The 24893-nt window shown below is 33.8% G+C and overlaps 1 protein-coding gene across 1 annotated transcript in view; it reads right to left on the bottom strand.

Annotated features, from left to right (window-relative positions):
* LOC136852349 (prolyl 3-hydroxylase 1-like) overlaps window positions 1-24893 on the bottom strand; it is a 285127-nt gene that overhangs the window by 217927 nt on the left and 42307 nt on the right. The window contains exons 6-7 of the mRNA XM_067126927.1: window positions 24112-24248; window positions 21438-21557 (exon numbers count right to left, since the gene is read on the bottom strand). Of these exons, the coding sequence (XP_066983028.1) occupies window positions 21438-21557; window positions 24112-24248 (257 nt within the window). The remainder of the gene's footprint in view (window positions 1-21437; window positions 21558-24111; window positions 24249-24893) is intronic.

Genomic DNA, 24893 nt, shown 5'->3' on the forward strand with positions numbered 1-24893 from the left:
ATACAAGGAATCCTACTAGAAGTCATTAAATAGTTTGGTATGTGCTTTAACTAAACCTGAATAAATATCAAAACAGTACCTAACTTCCTGAGGCAATGCCAATGATTCTGACATTACCTATTAGGCAGTGAAGTTATGTGTACTACAGGTATTTACTTAGCAATAGGATAATTTCAAAGTCATCAGAAAATGACATTAGCACCAAAAAGGAATAATTCATCAGAAAATGACATTAGCACCAAAAAGGAATAAAAAATTATTTTCACCACATCAAAATGACTGCCAATGGATGACCTAGCACCAAAAAAGCTTAACAATTAACAAATCCTTTTAAATTAATATGGCATTTCTTCTAAATATAGCACCAAGAAACAGCATTACCAAAAAAGTATAAACCTGATTTAAGAGCTGTCAACAGACTTCCTGGGTCCCAGGGCCATGAGTTCTATAACAAAAACCTTCAATAGGTAAAAACCTTTTCACAAATTCTAAAATCAACTGTCCTGCATCTTAGCAAGCAAGGTGACAATAAAACATAACCAGCTACCAACATTTTCCTTTGACCGCAGAAGAAAGAAATAGCAATTACTAAAATCAGTCTTTCAATAGATTAAAGTATCACAGTTCATCTTTCAGTAAATTATCACTCTGGAAAATTACTGTTTTTGAATCAAGTTCTTCCTCGATGGAAAGTGTATCAATGCTGAATGACCCCTCTCCACCCAATGGTGTTTTGTCTCCCTTTTCCTGAAAGATAATGACCTACTGTTAGTGCTAAGTACAATAAAACAGCAAGAAATCTAACATACCAGCTAATACATACACTTCTTGTAAGATTATAGAATATAAGTACAACATGCATACACCAACTTTCTATTTTCACGTAGACAACGACAACAAAAGAAAATAAAAATTATATTGATAATAAAAAAAATACCAAACTGTGTACCACAATAAAAGTCTAAAACCTCTGTTAATTATCTACATTCTAAATTACAATTAGTGACACTGTGAAAATGATGAACTTTGGTAAAAAGTTAGTAAGCATCAAAAATATATATTAAAAAGACAGCAGCAACGGGAAAAATCTCAAGGCCATAGTCCAAATCATCAAATCATTTGAAGGATGGCATCAAGAATATTTTCACAATAATAATTACATTTGAAGGATGGCATAAAGAATATTTTCACAATAATAATTACAGGTTCCAAGGTACCTATACGAATTAGCATCAATAATTTTGATATGGCACGCCAGCAAACAACTGCATATTTTAAAATAAATTCAAGCTTTCTACTGACATACAACTTCATGTTCATAAGAAAAAACCATCTATATTTTTAGTGATAAAAAAAAGTTAATACAGTAGAATCCCTGAATTTTCAAAGTTATGAGGGACACCTGCAACAAATGTTTTAAGATAGTATTTAAAGGCAAACACTACTCTTTACAAGATCTTGATAAAAAGTTGCTTGATAACCTATACCAAAATAGTATTTAAAGGCAAACATTACTCTTTACAAGATCTTGATAAAAAGTTACTTGATACCCTATACCAAATATACTTTTGGTTTTCATATGATGGAGACACCAGTTCATCTAAAATACATCACTGAATTCATACACCTAAAATTCAAAATACCATCTATTCAACTGAAATTAAATAGTGAATTTCATATTTCTAAATTTAATAAAAACATAACACACTACAAGCAAATGTTATTAAGACTCCAGATCACTGATGTATCAGCAGTTTCAAGCATAATACAGCATGTTAAAATGCTACCAAAATGTATAATATATAAGAAAAAATCTATTTAACTATTTATACTGTAAATGTAGCTCTCCTGGCCTGAACTAAGTGCTGCATGGAGTTACACGGACAAAGGTGGTTTACAAACAGAAATATCAAATATATCACAAGACTTTGTTCATCACTTTATTTAATCTACACTTAAACTGGCTCAGAAAAGTATTCACAACTTCACCTGCATGACATCCACAATTTTAATGAGTATTCACCTATTTTCACCAGGTCGTCTTTCAACTATAAGCATAGGTCATTTACGTAAACAATGAAGGGCAAAGGACCAAGCACCAAACCTTGAGGCACACCACTTGGTATATTTTTCTAACAAGATGATGATAACTCTTTGTATGTTACTATGCCAATCTTCTATCCAAATATCTAATCTACTTCCCCTAGGATACCTTGTCCAATGCCACATGGAAATCCAGAGTATACTGCTTTACTAATATTATACAGTATACCCCCGTATCTGCGGGGGATGCGTACCACACACCCCCACGAATAGCTAAAATCCGTGAATACTTAAAACCCTTCTAAAAACACTTAAAACTGCCTATTTTGATAGTTTAAACAAGAAAAACCCTCTAGAAATGCTTATACCAGAGTATTTTAATAGTTTTATCACAAAAAGTGCATTTAGTCATGAAAATATGAAAATACAGTAATTAGTGAATATTTCTCAGTGAAAAATACCACGAATGGGCGAATTTTCCACGAATAATGGGTAGATACTGTACGTTCCACAGAGAAATCTGCGAATCATGAGAACGCGAATACGGGGGGTTTACTGTATCTGCCAACATAAAATACATGAAATCTAAGGGCCATTTAATATGCTCTTCCATCATGAAACTCAAGCTAGCTTTATAGAACTGTATTATTTAATTCTGTGATTCTTTAGCCATCTTTTATAATGGACTCTTTAGCCATCTTTTATAATGGAAGCTAGTATCTTTCGTGTAAACTAAAGGCCTGTAGTTCCTTAGTTCATACTGGTGCAATTTTTTTTTTCAATTACCCAACCCTTTGCTGTTTTTCTTTGCTCCAGGAATACTTTGTATGTTGCAGAATTGAGGAGCAATTTCTTGTTCTCTTCTTTGATAACCCTTGCCATGAAATCATCTCGCCAAAGGGACCTGACATTGGTTAAACTTTCTTTTCCAATTATTACCATTATATTTTTCTGTTTTCTGTAATGGTTCATGTCCCAAGAAAAGTATTTTATTGGGACATCAGGAATTTTTTAGATTTCTTCTTCAGAATACACACTATCAAAGTTTTCTTTTTACATAAATCAGTCAAACCTGCATCAATACTTAAGATATTACCATCTTTATCTCTTAAAGGCCCTACTTGCTCCTGATAAGATTTTACTATTCAGAAGTACAAATGTGTCTGGATTTTCTTTTGCTCTAGGTGTAGTCCTTCTTTGTATACTACTTTTCATACTTTGCCTTCAATTAAACTGTCTACATTCCTGCATTCTTTTTTGTGATGTGTTTTTGTCTCTAGTGATTGTTGTAACTTGGACAGTTACATTTATTTTGCAAGTTCACGATTAATTTAGCACTAACCATATTAAACAATCTTGGCTGTTTGATCTAATTTAGCATTATTTTTCTTTATTGGACACAACATTCTTGAACTGACATTAAAAGTTGGTCATGAGTGCAAGCCATCTTTACTTTGCATCTGTTTTCCTTTTCTAGGTAATTTTTGGTCTCAATTTGAAACCTTAAAAAGTCAGCATTTTGTAAGTTTAGCTTGTGAGTGTTTTTTTTTTTTTTATGAAAATGATATTTCTATTTCAAATCAAATCATAATATGATTATTGGTCTGCAATTTTTCCCAAAACTTACATAGTATATCATACTGTCCTTTCAGGAAATACCAAATCTAAAGTACTATTTCCACTTGTTGATTTGTCTATCTATTGTGTTAGATGTTCCTAAGTGATCAAGTCTATTGAAGACTTCCTTTCTACAACTGTGGTCCCTGCTTCTCCATTTACCAAGCAAAGTCTTCAGTGACAACAAACAACTTATGTCTGACAACGTTACTAAGATTGCTATGTAAATTTTCCCACTTTCTGTTGGCTGATGCTGAGGTACATATTTGACAGATACATTCAGCTTCCTTTCAAGTTTGCTTAACACAACCCCCAGCATTTTATGTAGTTTCTAATCTACAGACGAATGGTATCAAGTGTTTCCCAACATATAGCTATACACTTACTCCCTCTCTTCCTCAATTATCCTTCTTGAACATTTTATATCCTGATGAATCACATTTTCCCTCAAAATCTCTAGTACTGGTGTGAATCCATGATTCTATAATATTAACTATTTTGGGCTTCTCTGCTGCCATCAAGGCTCTAAATAAATATACCTTGTTAAAAAAAAAAATTTGAATATTTAATTTTTCTACAAATTTCTTTACCCAGCAACCCTTCATTAGTTTTCCTTTGGGATACCTCTGATAGAGTTTTCAAGGTTTCATTTTCTATAGTATTTTAAATGTTTCATGTGTAACCAGTGCTAAACCTGGTTTATTTTGTGACAGTAAGAAAGAGGGTGTGTGTGTGTGTTTGTGTGTGTATATGTGTGAGTGTGTCTACTGTGTCTTTTACTGAACATTCCACAGGTCATCATTTTCATATATTTTCAAATACCAGACCCTGGGACCCAGAAAATTACTAGAAAGCTTTTTACATACAGTAATTCTTTTGAGGTTGGGTAACTGAAGAAGCAAGATACAATTAAGACTGATAACTGACAATGAGGCTATAAGAAAAGTGGATAACAATTTTTTTTAATAATGCCAGACATGGATTGGGAGAAATAGGAACTGAGGACATTTTGTATGTTAATGCACTGTATTTCAATTCCATAATGAATTTGTAGAGAAACAGGAAGACAACAAAGAGATGCAGTAAAAACAAAAAGGGTTTGTAACAAGGAAAGTGCCAAATATTATATTCCATTTTTGGCAAGAATCCGGTCATACTTGTGCTTGTGTTATATAAAACCAATAGTTAATGATATAAAACCTGAAACTATCATTAATTTAAGATAAGAATAAATAAAAGTGGAGAGAACTTCAACTAAAAACGTCAACCTAGAGTAAAATTTGGTTTTCAGCTTTCACGTAAGTTCTCCTCTACACAGTCACCTAGCTTAAGCTTTCCAAACTTATATAGGATTAAATACAAATCTCTCCACTTATACAATATGGTCCAATGCCAAGAATCATCTTTAGAATCATCTTTACAGAAGAGTATTTAATATGTCACAAATGCCATTGTTGCCTAAGTATTTAACATGTCACAAATGCCACTGTTGCCTCAACAAAGTCCAGCATACAATACAAATTTTTAGAAAAAAAAAAAAAAAAAGTGTGTGTGTGTGTGTGTGTGTGTGTGTGTGTGTGTGTGTGTGTGTGTGTGTGTGTGTGTGTGTGTGTGTGTGTGTGTGTGTGTGTGTGTGTGTGTGTGTGTGTGTGTGTGTGTAGAGAGAGAGAGAGATCTGCACATGTACAAAAAAATTACTTTGAACTTAATGTCCACATATTTTACAAATCTCTTCTGTTCATGTTGGGTTGCTAAACTGAGTGGCAGTACCACAGCTCAGTGTTCTTAGCTGATTGAGGAGAAATGAAGTGTAATGGAAACCAGTAAACTCTAAAATTACTGAGGTATCTCATAGGAATGGCAAATCTTGGATATGTTCAATATAAGAAGTAAAGCATATGATGTGTTGTGATAGCAAAAAATTGTATTACTAATATAAATGAGACGGTGCTATGTTACTAGGGCACCTCTCATAGCACTGGCATCCTTGATGGTGTTCTGCATAAGACGCAAAGCATCTGATGTGATGTGCAAGAGCATACATTTGTATCACTAATACCAAATGGAGATGCAAGCAAAATGAGATTCAGGAACTAGCTAAACTCCTGTCTCATCATTAGTCCTTACTTCATATACAACAGGGAGGTAATCAATGACAACTAACCAATAAGGTATAATAAAATTAAATACAATGGTATTTCCCACCTGAACTATAAAAAAAACACAATGGTATTTCACACTTGAACAATAAAAAAAAAATGATACAATGTATTTCCCACTTGAACTATAAAAAAAAGCTATCTGATAGGCTAAGAAAATACCCTAGCCACACAAACACTGAACTTGTAAAGGGTGTTGTCCTCAAAGAGAAGATGGTACAGACAGCCCTCAATTTATATGCAAATAATTCATACGAATTTGAATGTATGAGCTTGAAAAATATTTGGGAGATAAACATGAAAAACTGAATTTGCCATGTGCTACGTACTGCACAAAATATACATGAACAATTTGTAGGCATATGCTGCAGCATGATCCTTATTCTGGCATACCAGCATGACTGGTAGCATTTTATCATTCTTAGCCTGACTCCCACCTTGGCAATATTACACCACATGTGCTCTCTGTAGTTGGTGTTGTGCTCCTTGTATTCTACTGATAGTAGCCTTAAGCATTAATTAAGGTCTCATGAACTTCACTTAGTTAATAAAGTGGCCCAAAGACCAGGCAACAATGAATCGAACATCCCAGCTGAATAAAGAAGAAATTTGTGGAACTTTGCAAGCTGATCCCACACCAACATAACTGGTCTCTCTGATTCCTAGCAATAGTACTTGCAAAGACAGAGTGCATCAATTGTTAGGCTACAGGATATATCACAAAACATACCCCTGCTGATGGTTCAGTTTTTTATGAAAAGGTGATTAGAAGAGGCTTCTGGAAAACCCAACTTCCACCATTTTCAGAGTAACCCAAAGGCTCTTCACTTTCATTCAAGGAGGTTATCCAGTGTAGTCTCTGAATGAGTGGCTTCTCATCCATTCAAAGCTTACTGAGTTGCTAATGGAATGTGTGACCCTGACTGGTAGTTTGTGCAGCCCCTGCACTAACTACAGTCAAGGTCACACACTGTGGAAAGAGTTGTGAACAGACTGTCTAATTGTAAAAGCCTTAAATACTGCCAATTCCAACAATCACTAATTTCTAAAAGAAAAAAGCCTTTGTTTTTATAAATCTTAAAAAGAATTGTTTTTGTAAATCTTCAAAAAAATCAAATTGTAGATACTGATTTTGTTACATTAAAAAGAAAACTCATTCATAATCACTAAATTGTTAAAGACTACTGAGACCTGACTTTACTTAATGAAAAATACTAAAGCCCATCAAACAGAAATATAATTAAAAATGTCCATGTGTTAACTATGAAGGGTTAGAGTCTGCATACTATGAAAGAAATGTTCAAAGAGCAACAACAAAATGAACTGTGGAGAGACAGCAGCCCAATGGAAGTCTGGCAACAGGATGTGAGATCATGTTATGATCTAACTGCATTAAGAATGGTGCTCTGAATGTCAAAAGCAATTAATATACAATGGAAGCTTTTCATTCTGAACATTAATGCAATACAAAATTTAGGCCAGACGCCAAGCACTGACACCAACGAGGTCATTCAGTGCTGCAAAGGAAACTGAGAGTAAATTGTTAGAACAGGGTGGAAAATAGGATAGAAGCAAAATATGAACGAATGGTACAGTTCAAAGAATGAAAGGGGTTGCAGCTAGGGGCCAAAGGGATACTGGAAAGAACATTTAGTAATGCCTAGAGTGCACCATGTGAGGTTCACTGACGGCACTATCCCACTCCCCCTTACGGAGTCCACCTGAACAGTCCTCTCATTTTCTATTTAGCAAGCCTGAAAACACACTTCAACTTTGTCTCTCTCTCTTCATGTGTCTCATCGTCTTTATTGTATTGTGTTTGTCTTGCCATCTTCTCCTTATAGTGTTGAGACATCCATCACAGCACTCAATTAGTTCTCGTCTCCTGTACAGCTAGTCCCGCAAGATGTCTGTGCCTACATGCTGTCTGTCCTTCTTTTAACCCACCCTGGCAATACACAAAAATGACTGCAGTTACCATGTTCTTCTTATATATGCATCTGTTTTCTGTGGTTCTCATGTGTTGCTTTTTATCACTCAATGTCGCACTAAATCCTACCGTGGTAAAACATGTGTATCATGGTTCTGCGTCTTAGACATCCATATGGCTAGGGACCTAACGTCTAAGCCTCCACGTGTTGCAAGGTTTTGCATCCAAGGCTCTCTTATGTGAGTTACAGCAAATTGTGGGATACTTGATCTTGCATAAGTAGTCTCATAGACATAAGCCCTGGTCTGTTTTGGCCCCTCTGGGTTAAATTCACTAAGACCTCAATCTAAGGTAGGTGATCTCGTTTCATAAAGGATACATCACTTAAAAGCACTCATTCACCTGCACTGGCAGTTGCAAACATCTTTGGTAGAGTAAATACTGTCCTCCAGCTGCCTCTAGAAGGAATGGCCATAAAACACTTCAAAATCAGTCCCAGAAGCACAGAAACCATCATTCTATTGGCCTTGGAAAATCCATAAAGGGTAAGAAAATCGGCACAAAACCTACTCAAATAGAAGGATTAAAACACTGACAAGAGCTGATGATGAGACTCAATGAACCCAGAAACCTATCTCCTCTTCTTACCTGTATTATTCAAAGATATTCTTAAATCTCCACTAACAAACATAGAGAAAATAAGATAATTCTGTTGACCTCCCTCCCCTATACCAGTGACAAAAAGTATGGGAAAAACCAAAATATTAGTAAATTAATTACTTATTTGTCCTAATCTGGCACATTAGATACCACAATACAGTAAATACAATGCACTGAAAACTAAGTAGCTTTGGTAATGTTGCAAAACTGCTACCTTACAAAATCACTAGAAATGAGGTACAGTATATGCAAAAATCCCCAAACTATATAGTAAAATAAATTTCTCTTTCACAGATAAACACTGATATCAAATGGCTAAGAAGTTAGTAAAGCGTTTAATTGCCTACTTTACAAATCCGGCAAAACAACTAACATTCTATGTGACCAACGGATCATTTTGCATTTCTTACAACAGATTCCACTGCACAAGTATTCTTAGTGGTTTATGCATTCCATATGATAGATTCCACAACACAAACATTTTTAATGGTTTATAACATTCATAGTAGGAAAAATCTAGAATTTTAAAGATAAGAGCATCCATGACTAAAGTAAATGAATATTTCTCCTTTGCCCCCAATTAGCATTAGACCACTGAGAAATGCCAATTTGTTCCCCGATCATGAACATTATTGCCACAATCATATGTGTTTTTGTCATTTCTTCCTTTTATGGGATTAAAAGTGTAAAATTATTTCTCTCCACTCTTCCATGTCCTGTGCTTCTTCAACCTGAACTCCCATAAGGTCTAGACTTCATCTAACCCCTTTCTCCATGATACACTGTTCATCTTAACCAGAATCAGTACAAACCTACTGTACAGACTCCATCCTGAAAAGTTGTCAAGCTGAAGAGATGAAAGATACCAAAATATGGCATTAACAGTCACACTTTAGCATCATACAGTTATTAGAACAACACTGATATTTGTGATGTAGTAAGGGAACTACTTTTTGTCAGTAATACTAATTTTCATGAAGATTGAGAATTCTTCCATCTGCTGGTGACCTGTATTCTCATTTAATACTAAGTTGTAACACAGTAGCAAAACATAAGTGAAATACAGTAAGAGGCTTGGACATGACATAGGTCTTTGTACAGGACTATTATATTGCCATTTCAACAGACAAAAGACAATTATAGGAATGTCTCTCTCTGTTTGCTTCAACTATTAGGTCTATCTTTCTTCTTAACCTAACACACAGCTGTACCACCAATTTCAAGTCAGGTAAGGATATTTTATATGATTATTTAAGTGGTATACTATACAAAACTTATTACAGTATACCATGCTTGAATCTGCAATTGTTACAAACCGGACCTTTGTTAATCAATCTCTCTCTCTCTCTCTCTCCAACATTAACACAAAGTAAAACATAATACAGTAATAACAATGACAAGTGTTGTAAGAGACTGTGTTGGAGGCAAAGGGGGAAATTGACAGAGAATAATCAAATCAATCATGAGCAGGGACATAATGGCTGGTGCATAACTATTACATTTTAAATATGTTGAAGCTATTTGCTTAATAAGTATGTCTATATATAATATAATGTGTGTGTGTGTGTGTGTGTGTGTGTGTGTGTGTGTGTGTGTGTGTGTGTGTGTGTGTGTGTGTGTGTATATATGTGTGTGTGTGTGTGTGTGTGTGTGTGTGTGTGTGTGTGTGTGTGTGTGTGTGTGTGTGTGTGTGTGTGTGTGTGTGTACATGTGTGTGGTTAAACCCTGGTCCTCGACCGTATCAGAACCCGACATAATAATATTGTATTTCAAAGCAAAATTTAGAGTAAATTTTGCATTGGAGCTTGAACAAAAAACTGAATCTGACCCGATGAACCATATGATTTTTGCAAACAAGGTGTTCCAGTCAGTTGCCACTAACTGGCATTGTGGAACTTCATTTTGCTTACTAATCCTGCCTGAGATGGAGCATGTTGTAGGCTCAGAGGTTTTCTGTATGGAGGGTTGGACTGAGGTCATCCTCCCTGTGAAGCTTGTTGGGCTGCGGCACTGACAAAGGGTGATATCACAGTGGAATAATTTCCACTGTGATTGTAACAATCCCCTTTGTTGGTGCAGTCATCCGATGAACTGCACTTGCATGAAGTTGAGCTGGTCTTGCTCTCCCATATAATTTCTGAACTCTATTGGCCTTAAATCATAACTACCCTAGCACTGTCATTTTACATTTTCCTTTTTCAAAATCTTTTGACCATCCCCCTGCTCCATACCTTACTTCGTTCGTCTATCCCCTCCTCTATATGGCAATCATAAGTGAAAATAGATGTTACCAAGGACCCATGTTCGATTTTTTTTTTACACATAGGCCTAGTCTAAAAACTGAATGCACACACACACACACACACACAGAGATGCAAGTGTGCGTTTCGGTAGCAAATGCAATGTGTACATGTGTGGTCCAGCAGCGAACACAATGTTTATGCTTTGTTAAGCTTCTCGGCAAAGAAGAGGTCAGCCTGAGGTTAACTCAGAGATGCTGCTATGGTATATTTGTCACTATTATCATTATTATTATTATTATTATTATAGAAATTAAGACGAACTTTTGTCTAATGTAAAAGTGATTTTCCCAAGTCAAATAAGCTTAAAATCAGCCCTGATTTTGACATTTGTTAGAAGACGCACCTCTATTTTACAAGGATATTTTATAGCTCAAAACAATTTTTGTATCATAGCATTTATTGAAATATATTTTAAAGTGAGTTTGTATACAGTATTCCAATAGACTCAGTATTGAATTTACAGTAAACCCCCGTATTTGCAGTCTCACGATTCACGGACTCACCTGTTCGTGGATTTCTCTATGGAACATATACAGTATACACATTATTCGCCGAAAATTCCCCCATTCACGGTACTTTTCACTGAGAAATATTCACTATTTACTGTATTTTCATCTCATTTTCATGACCAAATGCACTTTTTGTGATAAAACTATTAAAATACTTGGGTAGTGCTCGAGATACGATAATTCGCCTTACGATAATTCAGTTTTGCAATGGGGTCAGCAATTAATACCGATATGACAATATTTATAAAATATTTTTAAATTTCGCACGACCGCAGGCAGCGAGAGAGACCAAATTACAATAGACCAACTTCTTTTCCTCCATCTCTTTATCCCATCTTCTAGTTAAAAAAGTAAAAGAGAATGATAAAAGTATTGTTAGTAACATTATACTCTTGCAAAAATGTGTACAGCCATAAACAACTGACCAAGAAACTGTTGTTTTGTTCATCACCGAATCGGATAACAAGAGCCGTTTTGCTTGTATTTCAACCATCATACGGTAATACACAATTACCATAGTTATAGTAAAAATGAAGTTATGTAGAATAGGAATGATATATTTTTACATAATACCCTTATTCGGTATGGAGAAAAGTTCGGCAAGGGAATATACTGCTAAATTTAAGCTGCAAGTTGTAGCTGAAGCTGAGAAAACAATGTTCAAGCTTCTAATGACTATAAATTATCATGCATCGGCAACATGGATGAAACTCGAACGTAATTAAAATTGGAGAGAAAGTATTTTAATCAAAACTACTGGGCATGAAAGAACACATTACTGCTATTTTTACGCTGATAAAAGATAAATACGTAAAGCTTGTATTATGATGAAATCAAGTGAAAATGGTGACGGAATCTTGATTTTTTGTACACAAAACAAACGGCCTACATCATCTACTAACGAGAAAAAAATAGTTAAGTTAATTTCACAACGAGACATATTTAAGTTATATTTCGACTAAAAACACTTCGTATAACGGAAAATAACCATGCCCCATATAAATAAAGTATCTAGGGATTTATTTACACTAACTAGAAGCACGAAAAGTGCTCTGAACTGAGTTAAATAAACTGAAATAAACTTACCACATAATCGATTTCCAAACCAAAACACTGATCGCAATTTATAATACAAAAGCAATATAAGAATATTTACAATAGTACTGGATACAGTGAATTAAGGCATAACATCTTAAAAGATGCATATTCGTTATGTTGATGTTTGTACAACACGATATGCGAATATAGATTACAGTATAATGTAGGCTAGGCTGTATTCGAGATACGTTTTTTCCAACAAACGATGGGTTTTCTTGGAACCTAACCCACATCGTAAGTAGGTTAATATCTGTATAAGCATTTTTAGTTTTTTTTGTGTGTTTGAACTATCAAAATGGGCAGTTCTAAGTGTTTTTACAAGGGTTCTAAGTATTCACAGGTTTTAGCTATTCACGGGGGGGGGATGTGTGGTACGCATCCCCCGCGAATACGGGGGTTTACTGTACCATAAATTACTACTGAACGTAAATAACATTTAATTATTACCGCAATAGTTTGCCAGGGCGCCGCTATGGTTTGTTCAAGTTGCCAACGTAATGTGGGAAGTTTTTTGTAAGTTTGTGATAATAGACATAATTTGGCTTATTTTTAATTTTAATATTTTATTAATTTACTGTAATAATTAGGCTTGTATTTCAATGTTTTATTATTAGCAACAATTTTTGTGCCTACCCAGTACAGAACCTAGCCTAGCCTAGCCTAGCCTATGGCGCTCGGACAACCATCAGTAATATGGCCGCATTGGACGTATGGCAGTTTTTTTTTATACAGTATACATTTAAACATTTTTAAAATGCGTTTAATACAGCACGTTATTTAACTCTGAATTTATTTAATAGCAATGTATGTGCAAAGTTTTGTATAAAAAAGCAAGGTTAGGGTAATAACTGGTGGCCAAGAATGGACTAATCCATTTATATTTATATTTTAATCCAGTTATATTTTATGGAAAAAATTTATTTGGCCCTCAACTAAATTGCCTCTTCTGAAACGAATTAGCATTGAGGACCAGGGTTTAACTGTATATATTATATACATATATATATTTTATATATATGTATACATATATATATATATATATATATATATATATATATATATATATATATATATATATATATATATACACAGTATATATACATACACTTGTGTATACAGGCAGTCCCCAGGTTACGACGAGTTCGGCTTACGACGCTCTGAGGTTACAATTCATCAGAAATTATTTCCCGGTTTACGACACATGTTGCAGGGTTATGATGCGTCGTACACCGATCCGACGGAAGAAATATGGCTCCAAAACAGCAGGATAATAAAATTTTGGAGGATTTTTGAAGTAAAACTCAATAAAAATGCAGTTTACATTGTTTTCAATACACCCAGAGCATTAAAAGTAACGTTTTCTTAGGATTCTTGACGATTTTCAACGATTCTTCGGTTTATATATATATATATATATGAATATAAGAAGGCCCATAAAACATTATTTGAACGAATTGCAACCATAAAATATTTGAAGTTGCAACCATATATTTCGAGCACTTCCTTCTGTGCCCCTGTTCACTGGTAAAATATGGACAGATGAAATGTTACAGGAGTACTGTATACATACAAAGCATATGTAGGTGTGGCATTAAGTCTCCGATGGTATGCAGGTGACTGTTCCCAAGAAGGAGGGAAAATAAACAATTCCCTAGTGGTTTTTGGCCTCATTAACTCCTGTTTTGCGATTCGCCTGGTGGTCATGTTTCCTGGAGCACCTGTTTGAGAAGAGGTTTAAGGATCAGCCCGTCGATTTCATCCGCTTTCCAATGTCCTCCTGATAAGTTCATATTGTTGGTTTGATTGATGATGGCAGATTCTAGCATCTTTCTTTTGTACGGACAGCTACTTTTGAAAACCAGCTCCGCCCTGCTCCAATTTATGGAATGGCCTCTATCCCTGATATGAAAAAAACTCCCTGAACTCTCAGAGGCATACCGTACCAATCTTTTGTGCTCTGTTAATCTTTGCAAGAGGGACCTGCCCGTCTCTCCCATGTAAATCTCATTACAATTGCTGCACGGAATCTTGTAAACCCCGGCTTCTTCCCCTTTTTTATTTAAGTATACGTTAATGAGCGAGTGCCCGATGGATTTGGGATAATGGAAGATAAAAGGATTGTTAGACCTGAGTTGTTCTGTGGCTTTTTGGATGTTTTTGTCAGTCACGGAAGCTTTATTTTGTTGTTAAAATCTATTTGTCTGTTGTAAGTACAGACAAATAGATTTTAACAACAAAATAAAGCTTCTGTACGATGAAAACATCCAAAAAGCCACAGAACAACTCAGGTCTAACAATCCTTTTATCTTCCATTATCCCAAATCCATTGGTCGCTCGCTCATTAACATATACTTAAATAAAAAAGGGGAAGAAGCCGGGGTTTACAAGATTCCGTGCAGCAACTGGTTTTCAAAAGTAGCTGTCCGTACAAAAGAAAGATGCTGGAATCTGCCATCATCAATCAAACCAACAATATGAACTTATCAGGAGGACATTGGAAAGTGGATGAAATTGACGGGTTAATCCTTAAACCTCTTCTCAAACAGGTGCTCCAGGAAACACGACCACCAGACGAATCGCAAAACAGGAGTTCATGAGGCCAAAAACCACTAGGGTATTGTTTATTTTCCCTCCTTCTTGGGAACGGTCACCTGCATACCATCGGAGACTTAATGCCACACCTACATATGCTCTGTATATATACTACTGTAACATTTCATCTGTCCATATTTTACCAGTGAACAGGGGCACAGAAGGAAGTGCTCGAATATATGGTTGCAACGTTCAAAGTGTTTTATGGGCCTTCTTATATTCATATTACACTGTGGTATTACAGTAAAAGATATTCATATACTATATATATATATATATATATATATATATATATATATATATATATATATATATATATATATATATATATATATATATATATATATATATATATATATATATATATAATATATATATATATATACATTATTCACGGACACACAAACTTTTCACTAGAACCTAACTAATTGGCATACGCAATTTTTTCACTGACACCTGAAATTCTCGAGAAACCCTGCAGAAGTGGCTAATTTAATTTTTGAAGTAATTTACAAGTTTTCATGCTTTTATGTGTAAAATCTGTATGAAAAATGCATTTCTTGCTTTTATGTGTAAGATCTGTATGAAAAATGCATTTCATGCTTTTATGTGCAAAATCTGTATGAAAAATACATTTCATGCTTTTATGTGTAAAATTTATATGAAAAATGCATTTCATGCTTTTGTGTGTAAAATCTGAATGAAAAATGTATTATTTCTATTTTTGTACATGCATAAATATGATGCAAAGGTAATTTCAGCACATTCAGTTAGTGTACTTTTACAAGATGTGATACCCATTTGCAAAGTTCCTGCACTTTTCAAAGATGATACCCCTGCAGAAAATGCTTGTTTAATGTTTGAAGTACATTTACAAGTTTTCATACTTTTAACTGTAAAATCGATATAGAAAATTTATATTTATATTTTTATTTTTATACATAAATATCATACAAGTATTATGTCCATTTGCAAAGTCTTTGTCACTAGGACTCTCTACCTGACCTTGAGATGAGGTTGTTCAGTTGCGCTCATTTGATAAAATGAATTCGTTAATGTAATATCAGAGATGTAACTAAGAGTTGTATAAGTGTCATTCTTTTAAAATTACTTTGTTAACCTTGGAGAAAAGTGCTGGTGCAATCTGTATGTGAATGTAATTACAGCACGTTCAGTTGGTGTACTTTTACAAGATGTGATACCCATTTGCAAAGTTACTGCACTTTTCAAAGATGATACCCTGCAGAAAGTGTGTTTAATTTTTCAGTACTATTTTATAAGTCTTTGTGTTTTTAGGTGTAAAATCAGAATGGAAAATTTGTATTTATATATATGTGCATAAATACGATACAAAAGCAGTACAGTACAGTACAGTTACTGTATTACAGTATATGTATCTCTCTCTCTCTCTCTCTCTCTCTCTCTCTCTCTCTCTCTCTCTCTCTCTCTCTATAGTTACCACTCAGACATATTTTTACAACTTATTATTTCTCTGTATGTCATTACCTGTACAGTATATAATTTTAAATTGATTGAATTTTACCTTTACTGTACTACCTTCTACGAACATTATGTACATGTTTTCGTTTTATTGAATTGTATGTACCTTTGTTGCGACTGACGCATGAAGTTTATGTAGTGACACAAAGAAAACGGCTTTTACTCTAAGTGAAAAAGAAAATGGCATACCATGAATTAGGAGTAACACTAGTATACGTACACACCTACTGTAAATGCGCTATTATGAAACTGTGCAGTACTCAGTTTTTATGTCAACCATTTATTTCTTTTTTAAGGGTAATAAGCTAAATTCTAAATAAAATTATTCCAACTTTAGTTCATTTAAAAGTTAGCTTAATACTTTGGGAGCATGATTTGGGTCATATTTAGTACTTAAACTGTGGAAATAAACATTTATTAGCATTTTTAAAGACCATGCCAAACTTACGCGAAAATTCACCTTGCACGAGGAGCTCCGGAACCTAACCTCGTCTAAGTTCAAGGTATGACTGTGTATATGTGTATATATATATATATATATATATATATATATATATATATATATATATATATATATATATATATATATATATATATATATATATATATATATATATATATATATATATATATATATAATATTTGATATCATCACTTTCTCGTGATCTTTAATGGAAAAATAAAGTCTGCAGTAGTATGTATGTAGTACAGTATATTACTATATACAGGAAACTTTTGCCAACTTGATCAGTTGGCCTCTTCAGTCAGAATAAACATATAGATGCAATAATATCTAGGACAACATCTTTGAAAAATGGAAGGTATAAAACAGCTTGTTATTCTTTCAGGTAACTCCAGAATTGTTCAATAGTCTATTAGCAGTTCTCTAGGAACGTCGTGGCACAGTAGAGGTTGGGATATTGGTAATCTGTCTTACTGCTTGTTGGGTCTCCAAAACTGGTGAATTTGGTAGTTCTTAGGTTGTTCAAGAAATTTCTCTCATGTTGTTAAATACATCTGCAGGGCATAATGAGGAAGCAGAAGCAGGTGGAACAGTAGAAAGAGAATCTAAATTTATTTTGGCAGCTAAACAAACTAACTTATTAGTGAAGAAATCTTCCTGAGTAAATGGTTTATTATTCTCAAAAGTACTCATTAAATTTATAAGGCCCCTTCTTCAACCCTATGCTTGCCAATATTGGTACTCATATACAATATATCAACATTTAAGCAGTCTCTCTTATGGTCCAGTTCTAAACTATGTTTTGCTACCATACTTTTCTGGGATCCTATTCTGCAATCTCGTTTATGTTCCTCAATGTGAATAGAAAGTCCTCTCCCTGTTTCACCATAATATCTTTTATTGCAGCCTTTGCATGGTATTGAATAAACGCCAACTTCCTTATCAGTGGCACCATTTTCCTGTCTGTTTCTTATAAACTGTCTGCCTACAGAATTCTTATAACTAAAGGCTAATTTCACACTCTTGGATGATAAGGCATTGTGTTGCATGAATTTCTTTGCAGCAAATAATGATTGGTGATGGTATGACTAAAGTGTTAGTGACGTAGAATTTTTCCTTATTTTTGGGATTGCAGCATTTACCTTTTGCTCTGGAAAATGCTCTAGTTATAAAATGCTTTGGATAACCCAAATCACGAAAAACTTTATTTATATGTTCAAATTCCCTATTAATATGTCAAGGGTCACAGATTTTAAGGGCTCGAGTAACTAAATTCACTATGACATTAGACCTGACTCTTGAACTATGGTAGGAAAAATAATGAATATATATTTCTGAATTAGTTGGCTTATGATATACTTAAAAAGAGAAGGAAAAGATACCTGGATTGTGGTGAACTATTTCATCTAGAAATGGTTTTATAACTTTCATTTTTCATAGATGTCCTAAATATTATTATACTGTATCTGTTTATTTTGATAGTTTAAACACAGAAAAACCCTGTAAAAAGGCATATACCTGAGTATTTTAATAATTTTATCACAAAAAGTGCATTTATTCATGAAAATTATATGAAAATACCGTAATTAGTGAATATTCCTCAGTGGAAAATACCGAGAATGTGTGAATTTTCCGCAAATAATGGCTAGATATGTTCCACAGAGAAACCCACGAATGTGTGAGTCTGCGAATCATGAGAACACGAATACAGGGGGTTTACTGTATATGTATATATATAATATATATATATTTATATATAGTATATATATATATATATATATATATATATATATATATATATATATATATATATATATATATATATACATGTTTATATATATATATGTATATATATATATATATATATATATATATATATATATATATATATATATATATATATATATATATATATATATGTATATATACATGTTTATATATATATATGTATATATATATATATATATATATATATATATATATATATATATATATATATATATATATATATATATATATACTTTTTGTATATATATATATGTACAGTATATGTATATGTATATGTATATGTATATATATATATATATATATATATATATATAAATATATATATATGTATATATATAAATATAAATATGTATTATATATGTATATATATAAATATATATATGTATATATATGAATATAAATATGTATATATATATGTATATGTATATATATAAATATACGAGGGTAAGTCAAAAAGTTCCAGGAAAAATTGTTGAATGATGTATTTACACAGGAATGAAACAACCCAAATACTTGGTAAACAATTATCTGTGATGTAGTGATCCATATAGACTTGTTACCTCAGTCATCCTCTTGCTACTGTGGTGTTAACATCTGCTTCAGAAAAGTAACTTCTTGAACCCATGGAAAATAAAAATTTTGAGATGAGAGCTAACATCAAGTTCCTGACCAAGCTTGATTGGAAACCAGGAAAAATTATTGAAGCTTTGCAACAAGTTTATGGAGATTCTTCTCCATCTAAATCAGTTGTTTATGATTGGATAAAGCGATTTAAGGATGGTCGGGAGGACCTCAAAGACAACCCAAGAGAGGGAAGACCATCGACTGCAAAAAATGAAAGAATTGTAGCTTTGGTGCAGAATCTAGTGGATGAAGATCGTCGGATTACTATCGATATGATAGCTAATGAAACTGGGATCTCCCATGGTTCCGCATTTTCAATTTTAAATGAAAATCTTGGTTTGAGTAAACTTTCAGCACGTTGGGTCCCAAAAGCGTTGCGCGAAGACCAACTGCATCAAAGAGCTGAACTTTCTCTTGCAGTTTTAACGAAGATTGAATCAAATGAATCAGAGTTTTTTGACCGGATTGTTACTGGAGATGAAACTTGGATCCATCATATGACCCAGAAAGTAAAATTCAATCAAAGCAATGGTTACCAAGAGGTTCAGCTGCACCAGTGAAGTTCAAAGTGGCGAGATCTGCCCAGAAAGTTATGGCAACAGTGTTTTGGGACTCCAAAGGAGTGATTTTGATTGATTTCCTTGAAGGACAAAGAACAATCACCAGGAACTACTACAAAGGTGTTTTGCAAAAACTGAAGACTGCATTGGCTGAAAAACGTCGAGGAAAGTTGCACCGCAGAATTTTGTTCCATCATGATAACGCTTCATCAAGGGTTGCAAGAGAAGTCCTACGGAAATTTATGTGGGGAAACTCTTCCACATCCTCCTTATAGTCCTGATCTTGCTCCTTCAGATTTTTTCCTGTTCCCAAAACTCAAGGAACACTTAAGAGGAGTCCGGTTTGAATCTTTGGATGCTGCTAAACATGCAGTTTCAACATGGTTTAATAGAAAGGCCCCAAATTTCTACAAAGAAGGGTTGCAGAGGTGGAAACAGCACCTTGAAAAGTGTATAGAGTTAGATGGTAGATATGTAGAAAAATGATGTTTGAATTTCCTTAAATAAAGAGTATATTGAATTTTTCCTGGAACTTTTTGACTTACCCTCGTACATATATATACGTACTATATATATGAATATAAATGTATATATATATATATATATGTATACATATAAATATGTATATATATGTATATGTATATATATGTATATGTATATATATACATATATGTATATACAGTATATGTATATATATATGTATATATATGTATTTGTATATATGTTATATATATATATATGTGTGTATGTATATATATTATATATATGTATATTTGTGTATGTATATATATATATTATATATATGTATATATATGTATATCTTCTTCTTCTTCTTTTAACATGCTTTTTTCCCATTTTGTATGGGGTAAGCATGGTGCCTTCTTTTGAAGGACTTTTGATTTGGCTTTGGGGTAGACCGTAGTCTCGATCGGCTGCCCTGCCTGACATCGCTTAGACCCCGGTAGCGTATGGTACATGTATCATACCAGTCCCCAACGCCCTTTCTCCCAGCAGCAAGAAGTTGTTGCACGGGTAGGTGGACAGTTCGAGACGTGTGAGGTAGTTGTTATGTTTTTAGATGTTGGAGTGGCTTTGTTTTGTGTGTGTATTAGTCTGTAACACCCATTTGCTTTTTTAAGCAAACCTACCTGTTGATTACATACATAATCCCGGGGTATCTACACGGATAGCAAAGTGTCCGCCTCTCCGACCGGTCGGCTGCGGATTTGAACCAGCGCCACAGACCTCTATGAAGTCCGTAGCTGCTGCTGTAACCGACTGTGCCATCGAGGCTCTCTATATATGTATATGTATATGTACATATATATATATATATATATATATATATATATATATATATATATATATATATATATATATATATATATATATATATATATATATATATATATATATATATATATATATATATATATATATATATATATCTTTCACAAATCAATGAAGTATACCTGCAATTCACTGACCTTTAAAAGTGCTTATTGGAAAAATTCTGTTTGACACCACCAACTAAAAATTCATGCTAAATTCAACTCATCTGCAAACTCTTATTAAAACAAGAACTTCCTACCTGAATTACATCATCAACATCTTCCAGATATTCATCATCACTAAGGAAGAGGAAGCTTGTCTCAATGAATTCCATCATCTTCTTTTCATAATCGAGCCTTTGATTGTATTTCAGGACTTCCTAAAGAAGACAATAAAAACCTTTCAAGATAGTTATTCTTCAACTGATGACAATGTTCATTTCTAAAGAATATTGCAAACATTTTTACCCAATTTCTGTAATATTCAAAGTTCTTAACTTTCGTTATAAAAACCTACATCATTAGATACACTTCTAGTGCCTAGGATTCTGACAACTTCCCTTGATTTCCCAAGGGATTTTTAATGTTGAGAGAAACTAGAATAAAAATACATATTTTAAAGAAAATTTTGAACTGCAGTACCTATACTCTGGGAGTGGGTAATTAGAGGTATTCATGAAACATCTATGGATCAAAAGGCATGTGACCAATTTGAAAACAAAATTATTTGAGTTGTTGATTTTATTTTTACAGAAATTTAAGATACACAACTAATAAGGACAGAGTATACAGAAACAGATGAAATAGCCATGGATAAAGAAAGGATTCATGAGACTGAAACTTTCAAATATTTAGGAAAAATTGTATCCCACACAGGCCCTCATGAGTTCAAATTTCATGAAAGATTAAAAAGGGTAAATAAAACAATGGGCAGGCTGAAAAATTTAGAAAAAATAAATTGAAATTTCATGCAAAATTACATCTTGTTCAATCTGTACAATATTGCTATAGAGACATGACTCATCATATGACACAAACTATATAGAAAAACTTTTAAGAATATTTGTTCGCCCAAGTTCTTACTCTCAAAACAGCAATTCATCACTAAAAAGAGCAGTCAAATTCATAATCACAAGCAAGCAATAATTCATCAACATAAAAATACTTCATATTCACCAAAACAGACACACTGCACTTGACAACAGCCAATGAAAAAGGGGAAGTGTGCATACAGGTGACTGGGCAGCAACCCACCACTCACCTAGCTGCTACCATCTAACTACTAACAAGTTGAAAGGCTTCAATAGCCACTCTCCAGCTTGTGCTGCAAATACCATACTCCTGCAGAAAAAGCAAAGGTTTGTGCTCATAAAAAAATTGTTACTAATTACTGATCTTAATGGAGAAGACAGGCAAGCTTCTAAAAAAAAGTTAAGTATACCTTAGTTTTACCAGACCACTGAGCTGATTAACAGCTCTCCTAGGGCTGGCCCGAAGGATTAGACTTATTTAACGTGGCTAAGAACCAATTGGTTACTTAGCAACGGAACCTACAGCTTATTGTGGAATCCGAACCACATTATAGCGAGAAATGAATTTCTCTCACCAGAAATAAATTTCTCTAACTCTTCATTAGCTGGCCGGAGAGTCGAACTTGGGCCTAGCGAGTGCTAGGCCACAACTAAAATGCCAAAAGGAATCATATGGCAATATGATCCCTACTGTAGAAACAGGGAACAGCTGAAAAGACAAATTCATTCTTATATATTACTACTACTTCAACTTTTTCCTTGGTCCTCAACATCTGTCCAGCATATCTCTGTGTTAAGTATAAAAATATTCCAAAATGTTTAGTCCCCAAGTAAGGAGTGAGTTTATATAACAAACTATGCACAATTTTGATAAATGAAAAACTTTCATTAAGAGCTTAAAACCCATTTGTCAGACTTACATAGTTTTATACAAATTCATGCACTGCTCCATTACTGAAGCTGAAAAGGGACTAAGATCTTGAAGACTGCAATAGTCTTACACATAATGAGAAGAGATGAGAAACAGTCAGGAAAGCAGTACATATTAGGCAGGATGAAGACCTGTAAAAGGCCCACAACATCATGGAAAAGGGGAACAGATAATCACCTGATAGGCATCCAGGCAGGAAGACAGAAGAGAGTGGAGCAAACTCGTTTCATGTCAAACACAGAGGCGAGTAGTGTAGCTTCTACATAGATTAACGAAAGCATCACCACACATTCTCTCAAGTGCATTGCTTCATACATAATTATATGCTAAAATAGAAACTTTCATTCCTGATACAACATATTGGTGCCACTAGAATTTCCTTCACAGAAAAAAAATGCACATTATGATTGATGGGGTAATGAATAAACAGTGTTATGATCTTCCACCAGTAAATAAATTTAAACCTCCAACAACAGTGAGTGAATAAATCACAAAATTTAGCTTATAAAGCCAATCACTGGGCAATTTCAGCCACTCAACCCTTACAACAGCCACAAGAGGGACTTTGAGTGGTTAGACAGCAGGATAAAGAGTTAAATAAAAATTCAAAAGGAGAGAGAGATGAAGCACAAGAATTTAAAGGTGAAACTGGGAGGAAACCCCACAGTTGCACAAAGAAGTAATTGCTAAAGGCTGGGCTGAAACTTTGAAGGACACACGAATGGAGCAAAAGTACAGAGGAAAAGTACAAGCCTAAAAAGTGGATGCACCTAAGGGCTGCTGCAATGCCACAAACACCCTTTAGCAATGCCTACAGTGCAACATGTCAAGTGCAGTGATGGCACTCCCCACCTACAGAGCTCCAATAATGTACTTGCCAACAAAAACAGTTGAGAATCTATTATTTCTGCCAAATTTTTAGAATCCAGGATGCCCCTGGCAAGCACACATGCACAAATACAAAAAACTCACTTGTCTGGGAACAAACATGTCTTCAGTCACCTCTCCTTCTTTCAAGAAATATTCCTTATTGCCAAGTTGAGATTCATCTTTTGGGTCTAACACAAGAGCAGATGCTACAGCCTCAGCTGCTTTAGCATACAAACCATCTGAAATATCAAAATGGAATTTTAAGTACAGTATTACAAAATAACTTTAAAAAGTAAACTCTAAAGTCAAAAATAAAAGGTTTTTAAATCTTTGTCCATTCTTGAAGAAGATTTCCAAGTAAAAAAAATTCACAACTCCCCTACAACTTTCTTAAATACACATGGTTTTGTATTACACTGGTACTTGCATGGTAAACAGCCTTTATAAACTTAATAAACTTAGGCATACTACTAAAGTTTGCTTGTGGGTAAATTACAGAACAGTTCAACTTTTCATCAGCCCAAGTGATCTTGATTTGATAAAATGTTTGCTTCCAGACTTTAAAGAAGTAATAGCTTACATACTCTAGATTAATTATATAATGTCATTTTATACTTTTGATATATAAAACAGGAGCCCAAATCTGTTTTGCTACTTGATTAGTTGCTTAACCAGGCCACTGAGCAAAGTTATTTAGCTCTCACAGGGCTCCCCTGAATGATGTCTTTATTAATGCCTGAAGGATTTCTCTCTATTAAAACACAGTTTAGATTCAAGTTATCAAATTACAACTTTTTCAAAATTCTATAATTGGGTCCATTGGAAATAGAGGTTGACAAAATTTCTTTGATGTTTCAAAACTTAACATTCATTGTCAAATATAT

This window comes from Macrobrachium rosenbergii, chromosome 3 (assembly GCF_040412425.1).
Source record: "Macrobrachium rosenbergii isolate ZJJX-2024 chromosome 3, ASM4041242v1, whole genome shotgun sequence".
NCBI classification, from domain to species: Eukaryota; Metazoa; Arthropoda; class Malacostraca; order Decapoda; family Palaemonidae; genus Macrobrachium; species Macrobrachium rosenbergii.